Source organism: Arabidopsis lyrata (assembly GCF_000004255.2).
Source record: "Arabidopsis lyrata subsp. lyrata unplaced genomic scaffold ARALYscaffold_7, whole genome shotgun sequence".
NCBI classification, from domain to species: Eukaryota; Viridiplantae; Streptophyta; class Magnoliopsida; order Brassicales; family Brassicaceae; genus Arabidopsis; species Arabidopsis lyrata.
The window spans coordinates 18,426,372-18,438,463 of NW_003302549.1; the positions used below are offsets into that span (position 1 = coordinate 18,426,372).

Here is a 12,092-nt window from a genome sequence, read left to right on the forward strand (position 1 = left end):
TCAACGAGTGCCTTCAAGTACCAAGTGGGTTAGTACAAAACTTACCTATGCCCGAATGGAAATGGGACCATGTAACGATGGACTTTGTTACCGGGTTGCCGACAGGGATAAAGTCTAAGCACAATGCGGTTTGGGTGGTGGTGGACAGATTGACTAAGTCCGCACACTTCATAGCAATTTCCGAAACGGATGGAGCCGAAGATATAGCCGCAAGGTATATCGAGGAGATAGTACGATTACACGGAGTGCCGGTAAGCATTGTGTCGGATCGTGATACACGGTTCACATCGCATTTCTGGAAGGCTTTTCAAAAAGCCTTAGGAACGAGGGTGAACTTAAGTACTGCTTACCACCCGCAAACGGATGGGCAATCTGAACGGACGATTCAAACCCTTGAGGACATGTTGCGTGCATGTGTCTTAGATTGGGGTGGGAATTGGGAGAAGTACTTAAGGTTGGTGGAATTTGCCTATAACAATAGCTATCAAGCTAGTATTGGTATGTCACCTTACGAGGCGTTATACGGACGGGCATGTCGGACACCGCTATGTTGGACACCAGTAGGCGAACGCATGTTGTTCGGTCCAAAGATTATGGATGAAACCACCGAAAAGATGAAGTTCCTAAAGATCAAACTAAAGGAAGCACAAGATCGACAGAAAAGCTATGCGAATAAGCGTCGTAAGGAGTTGGAATTCCAAGTAGGAGACTTGGTGTATCTTAAGGCCGTAACGTATAAGGGCAAGGGACGATTTTCAACAAGGAAAAAGTTGAGTCCAAGGTACGTTGGCCCATACAAGGTGATCGAACGAGTAGGGGCTGTGGCCTACAAACTCAAACTTCCGCCGAAGTTAGATGCGTTTCACAAGGTTTTCCACGTTTCACAACTAAGGAAATGCCTAAGTGAACACGAGGAGCGAGTAGAAGATGTTCCTTCGGAGTTAAAAGAAAACTTAACGGTGGAAGCAAATCCAATTCGGATCGTTGATCGAATGGAAAAGGGGACAAGGCGGAAAAAGATAAGCATGATAAAAGTGTTATGGGATTGTGGAGGCCGCGAAGAAACTACTTGGGAAACCGAAAATAAAATGATGGCTGATTTTCCTAAGTGGTTTAGAGAGATGGGTAAAGATCAACTTGAGTCGGATTCGGGGACGAATCCCATTCAAGGGGGGGAGACTTGTAACGCCCGCGATCCTCAATAGGATCGTCGGATGAGACTTGGTCCGAGAAAAGGAGGAGAAACTCGGACAAGTCTAGATTGGAGCTGCCCATCAGCTCGGATAAGGAGAATAATGAACGTTAAGTAGCCAAACCAGCTCCCGTATAGCTCAACTAAGCTCGAAGTACTTCCGGGTAGCTTAGCTAAGCTTGGGTAACTGTCGAGTAGCTCAGCTAGCTCGACCAGCTGCCGGGTAGCTCAGCTAAGCTTGGGTAACTGTCCGACGGTTGGACGGTTAGGCGGTTACGGAAGGACGGTTGGGCGGTTACAGAAGAGCGGTTGGGCGGTTACGGATGACGGTTACCAACGGGCGGTTATGGACCGAATGGGCGCCTTCTAGAGAACAGTTAGAGAAACGGTTTCTGAACGAAACTCTATAAATACAAGGCGTTTGGGACGATTTCAGACACGGAAAAACTTAGGGAAAAATACAGAAACTCTCGGAGAACATCTTGAGAGAAAACACTTAAGAGAGAGTTACGATCGGTGCGATCGAAGGTGAGACGGTTCTAGACTTTGTGTCCGAACCTAAGGAGATTTGATACGTACGATCTAGCCTAGGGATTGTTCCGATGACTTAGAAGAAGTCCGGAACGATTAGGGTGATATTGTAGTATCGGGGAATCATTCATATCATGCATAAACTTGGTTCGAATGGCGGATCGGTTGAAATGGGGATGCGGCTCGGCGGAGGATCGGCGGATCTGTGAAGATCTACCGTGAATTGGCCGAACTGATGCGCATACTTCCACTCTCCGATCTGTTCTTCGTTCCGGGTGGTTAAAAGGCCTAGAGAGCATTGCATGGACTTGCATATAATAAGTAAAACGGATACTTATGCCTCTTTGACTTTCAGGAAAGGATGGTGATCGTGGGAAGGACTTGGCTTAGGCGTGAGAGACTCAAGGCCGGGAAGATGGGTGGTGATGAATCGGGTAGAATAGGATCGATTATATGACTTGTAATAGCTTATATGCAAACTCTTAAGTTGTATCGAATCCTTTTAAGTATCTAATAAAGTATCCGATTCTTTGTTTACTCTATTATCGCATATTGACTCTAAGTAATGAATCTCAGAATATCGTAAATCGGATTGTCTTAAGAAAATGGCCCTAAAATTTGACTAAGGATCGGATCACTTAATGATTTGGTCGGAGAGAACCTCTCCGGACTTAGGCAGTCCGGATCGGGGTCTTTCAAACACCACGATTAATAGCAGCTGTTTTGCATGCTAACTTTCCAGGTAATCTACAGACCCCAGATCCAAAAAGCATCATGTCTATTGTGACAGGAAGACTTGGTGTGCATTGTTCATACTCCACTGCATTAAGAGGGAAAATGCAGCATGTTAGTGAAGTGAGTGGTGGACCAGAAAAAATGCAACATGTTTTCTTATCTCTACATGTTAGAGAAGGTAAATATAGGGATTGTAACAAGTGTGGAGTTGGAAGAGAAGAAGTTCAAGTACCTATTCATCGCTTTGGGAGCTAGCATTGAAGGTTTCAGGGCAATGAGAAAAGTGATAATTGTGGATGCAACTCATCTCAAAACTGTATATGGTGGGATGTTGGTTATTGCAACAGCTCAAGATCCTAATCATCACCATTACCCTCTTGCATTTGGTGTAATTGATGCGGAGAAGGATGTTAGTTGGATTTGGTTTTTCCAGAAGCTGAAAACTGTATATCCAGAAGTTCCTGATTTGGTGTTTGTTAGTGACAGGCATCAAAGCATCAAGAAGGCTGTCATGACGGTGTACCCGAATACGCATCATGTAAACTGTATATCGCATTTGTCTCAAAATCTAAGACTCCGTGCGAAGACTGATAAGGATGGAGCTGCAAAGAAGTTCTTGGAGTGCGCTCATGCTTATACTGAGAGTGAGTTCAATAGAGAATATGGTATTTTTAGGAGTCGGTGGTCTAATGCTGCTGACTATCTAGATAAAGCCATAGGGAGAGAGCAGTGGTCTAGGTGCCATTTCCAAGGAGAAAAGTACAACATAGACACTAGCAATGCTGCGGAGTCAATGAACGCTGTGTTTAGGAAAGCAAGGAAGTATCACCTCTTACCTATGATTGATGCCATGGTTGAGAAGTTCTCTGAATGGTTTAACAACCATAGGCAAGATTCAGGTAATGCATCGAGCACATCACAGGTTGTGCCTTTTGTGGAGAACATCTTGCATGCTCGATGTCCAGTTGCTGCGAAGTTAAAAGTTGTTGAGCTTAACAGTTATAGACAAGAATACAACGTCATTGATGGGATGTCGGTAAGCTTTTTGGTAGATTTGAAAATGAAAACTTGTTCTTGCAAGACATTTGATATAGACAAGTACCCGTGTGTCCATGCCATTGCCGAAGCAAGGTTCCTAGCCCGCAAGGAAGGGAGAAATGCAGATGTAAGCATATATGGACTTTGCTCCGTCTTTTATTTGATTGATACTTGGGCATTGGCATATTACAGGACGTTGTTTGTAGTGCCACATGAGTTAGAATGGAATATTCCCGAGTCAGTTAAAGAGTTGGAGGCTGAGCCGCCGGAATACACTCGAAATCAAGATAAACGGTTTCTATCTGTTGGAGAAAAATGGAGAAAGAGTAACAAAGCTGTTCCAGGAATTAACTTGGAGAGATGGCTGCAGCCCGAGGATCCAGAAGCATCTTGATTAATTCCCTGGTTCAACCGGTACAACCGTTTTACCAATACGGTTCAACTGGAACAACTGGACCATTTTGGTTCAACTGGAACAACTATGTAACCATTTGAGTTCAACCAGAACAACTTAAATAACTTTGTACTTGTATTTTTATTTGTAAGACTAGTTTGTAATATAAACTATTTTATTTCTTTGCAATATTATGAAGAATGGTTTTTGGGTTCAACCGATACAACTGAAAACAACTAAAACTACAAAAAATACAAAATTACATAAATTAACCCATAATAAGTGATTTAAAACATTTTTAAACTCTGAAAGTATATTCTATTATTTTAATATATGATATGTAACATTATCAATAATTAATGTCAGCAAAAACAAAAATTACACAAATCACTCTTTAGGTAACAAGCAACAATTAATTCAAGATCATCTATAAAGATGGAATAAGTATGGAAACTATGTTTTCTGACAAATTATTCTATGAAAACGTCTTAAACACCAATATAATGTGGAAATTGATGTGAACAACTAGGTAACTATGGTATTTTTAAGGTTCAACTATAAAATTACAAAATTTGAAATAGTTCAACCGTGAGAAAATTAGTACAACTGAACATCTAAAGACAACTATGTAGAAAATCTAATTGTCGGAAGTCCCACATAAATGTGTTCACACTAGTTTTTGACTCAAACCGGGCCCACCTACTTTAATTCGAATCTGATTTATTTGAAATCCCACCTACTTTGACTACTCTCTCTCTCTCACATCTCGATTCTTCTTTATCTCTTCTTCTTAAACTTTTCTCTCTTCTTCTTCTCTCTTCTTCTTCACGAGAAACCCAAAAAAATTAGGGTTTTCAGATTTCTTCAAATTTTGCAAAATCTGGGTAATTCTCTCACATCTCGCTTCTCTCTTCTTTTCTATCTTCTTTGTCTTCTCTCTTCTTCTTCTGCCATTGAAAACGAGAAACCCAAAAATTAGGGTTTTCAGATCTATTCTTTTTCTTCATTCTCTCGCCGTTATAAGGTATGACAATTCTCTTAGACTACTTCGATTTAGTAGATCTGCAATTCTGGTAATTAGGGTATATGAGATTTGTAAGATTTTCAGATCTATCCAAAAAATTGTAAGATTTAATTGATTTATGTTTGATTGAATGGTCAGCCAGATCTACTTACCGAGCTTCATCTTCTTTTCCGTAGATATGCCTTATAGTTACTCCCAACCCTCCACATCGTAGAAAGCATCAACAGTGGATGCCGAAATGCGGACGCCAATTATGGTGTTCCCAAGAGGTGTTTTTGCGGTTTAATGGTCAAGCTTGAGCGGTGTATAACAGGACAGCGACAAGGAGAGCGCGTATACAGATGCCCATTGCTACTGTATGGTTTAGTTGCAATTCTAGAACAACTAAGTACAACTTGCTGGTTTTGAACTTTCTATATTCTTCCTAGGATGGAGACGAATATAAGGTTAATCGAGATCACCTAGTTTAGTGGTGGGATTGTGCGGTTACGGAGGAGCTGTCCAAGATAAACCTACGATTTGACGTTTTAACCTCTCTTGAGGTTGCGAGGGGTGGATTTCCACCTGCTTTGGAGTCGATCCGGGAAACTCTTCGTTTTATGCGTGAAGAAATTGATGCCCTTAAAGCGAGGTTAGCCACAAAAGAAGTCGAGATTGCGAGGCTTAAGGGGTTACTTTCAAGTTGGTAATATTGTATGATTACCACCTAGTCTTTGTAATATTTGAATTTGTATTTTAGATATGGATTTGTGTTTTCATGAAGTCTTATTAGTAGATGTACCTGCAGTAATGCTAGTTGTACTTGGTTCAACCGGTACAACTCTGAATTATATGTATTTACTAAGTATTTTTAATAGTAGTTGTCCCAGGTTTATAATATAGTTGTCCCTGAATTATTAGTAGTTGTCCCCGGATCAACTGGTCCAACTAAAATTTAAAATTTATTTGAATAGTAGTTATCCTTGGTTTATCACATAGTTGTCCCATGATTACTAGTAGTTGTCCCTGGATCAACTGGTCCAACTAAAATTTAAAATTTATTTGAAATAGTAGTTTTCTCAGGTTTATAATATAGTTGTCCCTGAATTATTAGTAGTTGTCCCTGGATCAACTGGTCCAACTAAAATTTAAAATTTATTTTAATAGTAGTTGCCCTTGGTTTATCACATAGTTGTCCGAGGATTACTAGTAGTTGTACCTGTTGTCCAACTTGTGTTAATAGTTGTCCCACGTTTGTTAGTAGTTGGACCAGATGCATAATTTTTAAAATGTCTGATTCATCCTAAACCCCAAATACATAAAATGCACCTAAACCACAACACAACCAAAAGATAATACAATGCTCTTTAATCCTAATAAAAGATAACCGCAAAATACTCAAAAAAGATAAGTTTTGTCCTACACAAAAACAACCCATCATAAAGATCACCTATTTCTTCTGCCTCTTCTTCCCCTTCCCCTTCCCCTCTGCTGTAAACTCTTCAGCCTTAAACCTGGAAGGCTTCCTTTGTCTCTTTTGCCCGGTCTGGATTGTAGGGCCACGCTGTCTCTTCTTCTTCTTGTTCTCCTTCTCTTTCCTAGCCAGCTGCTCCTGATCACCTTCATCACCTACACAACTCAAATGTTAGAACATGTATGTTTCAATAAAAACTACAAAAATGTGAACTCACTCAATTCTTGAATCTGGATTGGCTTAGGGTCTGTGAAACCACTGTGAAGGACCAAAGCCTTTGTCGGACTCACTATTGGTTGATTAGCAGTTGGTGTACAATAGGTTGGCACAAAATCACTTGAAGTCCCTGGATGATACTCATTGTACCGCTCTTTCTCTAGCTGGATTGCCACATAACCCTCTAATTCTTTCACTCTCCCATCCAGCATACTCACTTTGCTGTCCATCTCAGCAAACTTCTCCATGATCTTCGCAAATCCTTTGTCCACAGCTGACTGTAATGAGAGGATATCACCAAGCCTCTCAGGGACTTCACCATCTCTTTCTTTAACATCACCAAGCCTCTCAACCACTTCAGGGACAACATCACCAAAACCCCGAGCCTGCAAGTCCATCTGGTATAGACTTTTCCACCAGATTTTCTTCTTCTTTGTGATCAGCTGCTCTCTCCAACTATCAACAACTGGATCAATAAATCCCATCCCTTCATCAACATATTTCTCAACGAGGCCAGACAACATCTCTTTCTCATCCAGATCAGGTTCCAAGATGCTTGAGATATCCTGTCAAATACACATAGCATCAATCTAAATACATATGCATACTAAGAGAAGTAAAGGCACCAAAAGCTAACCTTAATTTCACCAAGGGCTTGGTTTATTTCATCCAAGGTAAAGCCCTTCATGCAACTGTCTGTGAATTTAGATTTGCACATTCTTGGATAGTCATTAGCTGCGGGAACAACTTCTCTGAATCGCCTTCCAAGCTGTGGTATGCACTCAAATGCAAAAATCTACACATTCACAATAACACAGTTTTACTACTATAACTTAAACACTCTAACTCATTACAATATTCAAAAGTTTTTACCTCAAGAGGAGTGATGAATCCAAAAAAGCTGCTCTGTGCTTTTGGTTTCACCTCACCTTTCATGTTTTTCATCATTCTCCGGATCCCTGTCATACATTGCTCAAAAGAATACCTTCCCCACGGGAAGGTCTCACAAGCATGAACATCATCAACAATCCTTAACAAGAATTGCTCTATGTTCCCATCACCCTTAGAATCAGCCTTTACAACCGCACATAAAAACAACAAAATAATCAACTTCTTCCTATCCAAACACTTCTCACTCTTTATAGCTGCCAACTTCTTTTCTACATCTTTGATTTTTATTAGGTCTGTCCTCCCAAACATCCTTCTGACAAACCTCAAACTACCCTTCTTATCATGATTCTTTGGGTACTCATGGCAGTCCAACCCGGTCAACAAAGCATGCTCTTTCAAGGAGTACCTTATAGGCACTCCATTCACAACAAACCAACACTCATTCTCCATATCCGTGCAAGCAGTGCGAAGCATAAGCATCCACATGCCTTGAATCATTTGATATGGTTCCTTAGGCATGTGGAATATATGCTTAAACTGAGCATGATTCCTAAACCAACTAACTTCCTCATCAAATTTCTCTATCATGGCCACTGTTTGGCCAACTTTACACCTACTTCCTACCTTACATACCTTGTTGTACTCAGTTGGACTAAAGTACATGCTCTCTGGCGGCAGTGGTTGGGATTCCTCATTTGTATCAGCTGCAACATCATTAACCCTCTCCTCTTCCTCTTCCTCAGCAGCAATATCATCAACTATATTCTGCATATTCAAACACATACAACTGAGTACAACTATGTCTGTTGCTTACCTTTAACACCATATACAACAAATACAAACTGTTACTTACCTTAACAACACCAGCAACATCTTCCTCCTCATTATCACCACTCCTTTTTCTACCCTCAGCATCACCAACTCTCTCTTCTTCCTCGTTATCACAACCCTGACCATCAATTGACAACTCACAGACTTCTTCTTCTTTATCAGACTCACGCACTTCTTCTTCTTTATCAGACTCACCTTCTTTATCATGCTCACCGACTTCATCTTCCTTTGACTCACTGGCTTCTTCTTTCTCTTCTTTATCAGACAATTCCGGAACCGAAGAAACTTCTAATTCGATGGTTGCTTCTACGGATTCCACTGTCTGAACGATTACAGCGGCATCCGTCGGTTCTCCTGTTGGAACAACAGCGGCATCCATTGGAGCTTCTGTTGGAGAAACGGCATCCGTCAGAGCTTTTCTTGGAACTGCGGCATCCGTCGAAGCTTCTATTGGATCCGGAGTTGAAGCCCCTTCTCGACACCCTTCTGTTGATTCATATACCCTATCTCCACCTTTCATTCTCACGCGAGCCATATAAAGAGGAGACGAAGACACGCTGAACGGAGGCGGAGGAGACGAAAAGACAAACCACCGCGGAAGAGACGGAGGAGACGAATGACGGAGTACACGCAGACGACGGCCGAATTTCCGAGGCTAGAAGAAAACGGCAGAGACGACGATACGCCGGAGACGGACAACGAAAACGGAAAAGAAGCGAATAAGCGACGGAGAGAACTCGACGGAGACGACTCTTTGGTTTTTTACAGTTTTGAGAGAAATTACACTTAGAGATTTTCAGAATTAGGGTAAAATTGGGGAAATTTTATGGGCCGGGTTATTTTGTCATGGGCTGGGTTCGGGTTTTGTAGGTTGGGTCGTAGTTTTCTAATTTTTGTCTGGTTTTATGGTCATTTACTCACTTATACGAATTAAAAGAAAATCGATAATAAAAAGAAAACATAAGAGTGGCATAAGAGGTTGATGTTTCTCGATTAACCTCTTATGCCACACCAACAAAATCGAGAGCTACACTCATGAATCTAGAGCTACACTCACAAACCAATAGACCATCATGATTCTTAAAGCTACACTCAGATTCCACATTCAACACTGATTGAAGCTATGAGATCGGAAGCTTCATTGGGAATGAATATTGGAGATCATAATCTTCACCGGAATTGAAAATCCGAGATCGGAAGCTTCACCGGAAAGCGCAATTGTAAACTCTCTGTCGGTGTGTTTAATTTCGGTGCTATTCTCTGTTTATTATCTTAATTAATTTAATTAATTTTTTAAAAATCAAAAACAAGGTAAATGAGTGCTATTTTTATCAAATAAACTTGGGGATACTATTTTTGTCACAAAAACTTCATTTAGGGCTATAGGAGACCATTTCTCAAAAAAACATTAGTGAAAGTTATTGGATACTTTAACAATGTAAAACAATATGAAAAAGTTAAGAATGTCATATAATACTTAGTAGCCAAGTTAAATCAAATGTTTAGAGATTTGTTGTTAAAAAAAAGAAGGAATTAAACCAAAAATTAATAAATGAATTAAAAACAATTCTCTCCCACTCCAAACATTTTCCCTAAAATGAAAGTGATCTACAGTGATCGAATCCAACAAATGTGACTCATTAATAAAGTGTATAACCAACTAACTAAAACAAAACGATTGAACATGTGGCCCTAAAATTTGTCTGATATTTGGTTGTCTAAAGCAGATGCTTTGGTTGCCTTGTGAACTAGTCGGGCTTAAGTAGTACTATATTATGCAATAAAACTTTTAAATTTTGCTAGTATCCAATCAAAGTTAAAATGAGGTTTATATAGTTCTACTTCGAACCTGGTTTAAAATTAAGAACATTATAACGCATGAAACATACGTTGCTCACCTCATAACTAGATTGATTTAGTTGTTTTAGGGCTTTGTATATAGTCCAGTTTTCAATTTTTTAATATGCTTTCTAAATACGTGTGAAAAATCTAGTAATATATGTAATTAAAAATAGAGGGAGTATTAGATAAAGAAATTACCAATATGTTTAATTATTTTTTTGGTATAATAGGTAGGTAAACCAATTAGGGATTTGTAAATTCAGAGAATCTTTGCTATTGATATAAACAAAAAAAGAGATAAAAAAAAAATTGATTTTGATATTTCATATCAAAGCTATTAAATTAAAGAAAAAATCCAAACAGTATAACTAAAATATTTTTCTAAAATATTATACTATTTTAGATTCATTAACCTAATATATTACTCCCTCTTTATGAAACAAAAATAAAACTTTAAAACGACACTCTTTATGAAACGGAGGGAGTATTTGTACATATTCACTAAGAACAACATATAAATGAAAGTGTTGCAATAGAGAAAAAAAAATATCTTTCTTGTCTATATTGTATTCAAAATCTTTTCTAAAAATTGCTTTCGTACGATAACATTACAAATTTGCACTTAGAGAAATCCAAAGTCTTCTTCATCCACTCACGAGAAGTCGGAAACCCTAAAATCAAAACGAAAAATTACAATCTTCGACGGTGGCTAATGACGACGGCGAATTGACGATGAATACGATGAAGAAGATAAAGACCACGGCAGCCGGGCAATGAAAATGAAGGTGGATTGAAGATGAAAATGGTCATAAATCCTTATGAATTTTATGTTTCAACAATATTTGAAAATATGATATATAATTTTTGGTCTCATAAAGTTCATCAAGATTTGGGACCATTATGACACAAATATCATGAACCTTTTTTGTTTGTCTCTTATAATAGGTACACGAACACATAAATTCTTATATTTTTACTACACCAAATTTACAGTTCTTCATATTCCATATTTCCCAATCAATTCAAACGGTTTTAGATATCACTTGACATCGTATATTTAAAATAAACATAGAAATTATATGTAGCTCGACATTCATGTTATCAAAAACATATAATTCATAATTATCAAACATCTCCTACCATTTTTATTCTTAAAAACCTAATGTAAAACTAATAAGAAAACAAAAAATGAGGAGAAAAACATGAATCTTCATGAATAAATTAATGGGAACTAAGTTAATTTAAAAAATCAATAAAACTTAAACATGCTCAACAAAAAAATGTAGAAACGAATTCTAATCTATAAATATTTCACAAAGCCATTACAACATATTATAATTAATTAAACCTAATTAACACTTCGTTTCACATAGTAAGTTTTTAAAAACATTACGTCAAAAAGAATAATAAATCACTTATGTTCAAAAGTCCTAAAATACTTAGACCAAAAAATCTATCAGTAATATATTTATATTGTTTCCAAAATACTATTTCTTTGGGAATTATAACAAAATACCAAATATAATTTTCCTTAAAAAAATTTCAAAACCTTTAGAAATCTTTTTCGACAAATGGTTTATGATCAATTTAAAAATATTTTAAAAGGGTTCTTATTTATATGGTCTTTTGGATGATAAACCTTAAAAATTTGTATTAAATAAACAAAAAATCCTAAACAAAATTATCTTTGAAAAATAAGAATTTGATTTGAAATTTGGATTCAAAATTACAAAACAAATATTATTGTTAATTTTTGAATAGAACTTACATGAAAGCAAGTCAAATATGGAATTAAACTAAATAAAAATGAAGGTAATCAAGAAATGATTTTATTGGACATCATCATACATTTGTTTATTTTGACATTCAATTCCAAACAAAAATGTGTTTGATGAAATTTTAATGATGGAAATATATCCAAATAAATTAGTAAACAAATTGTTAC

The 12,092-nt window shown here is 37.8% G+C and overlaps 2 protein-coding genes across 2 annotated transcripts; both read right to left on the minus strand.

The window, feature by feature from the left end:
- Positions 1 to 6,227: 6,227 nt before the first annotated feature.
- Positions 6,228 to 7,033, minus strand: LOC110226960. Its single transcript, XM_021019998.1, has 2 exons — positions 6,585 to 7,033; positions 6,228 to 6,522 (listed from the first exon to the last, which is right to left on the minus strand). Exons 1-2 carry the CDS (start codon positions 6,979 to 6,981, stop codon positions 6,344 to 6,346), a joined length of 576 nt encoding a protein of 191 aa, XP_020875657.1. The 5' UTR covers positions 6,982 to 7,033; the 3' UTR covers positions 6,228 to 6,343.
- Positions 7,034 to 8,228: 1,195 nt separating this feature from the next.
- On the minus strand, positions 8,229 to 8,825 carry LOC110226524 (prothymosin alpha-A-like). Its single transcript, XM_021018461.1, has 2 exons — positions 8,318 to 8,825; positions 8,229 to 8,239 (listed from the first exon to the last, which is right to left on the minus strand). The coding sequence occupies exons 1-2, from the start codon at positions 8,823 to 8,825 to the stop codon at positions 8,229 to 8,231; spliced, it is 519 nt and encodes a 172-aa protein (XP_020874120.1).
- Between the last annotated feature and the right edge of the window lie 3,267 nt (positions 8,826 to 12,092).

Excerpts from the sequence above, each read along its gene's own strand:
- LOC110226960 (XM_021019998.1), bottom strand. The coding sequence starts at position 6,981 with ATGGACTTGCAGGCTCGGGGTTTTGGTGATGTTGTCCCTGAAGTGGTT. Across the intron at positions 6,523-6,584 it reads AATCCAGATTCAAGAATTGA|GTGATGAAGGTGATCAGGAG; the intron begins GTGAGTTCACAT and ends TGAGTTGTGTAG.
- LOC110226524 (XM_021018461.1), bottom strand. The coding sequence starts at position 8,825 with ATGAAAGGTGGAGATAGGGTATATGAATCAACAGAAGGGTGTCGAGAA.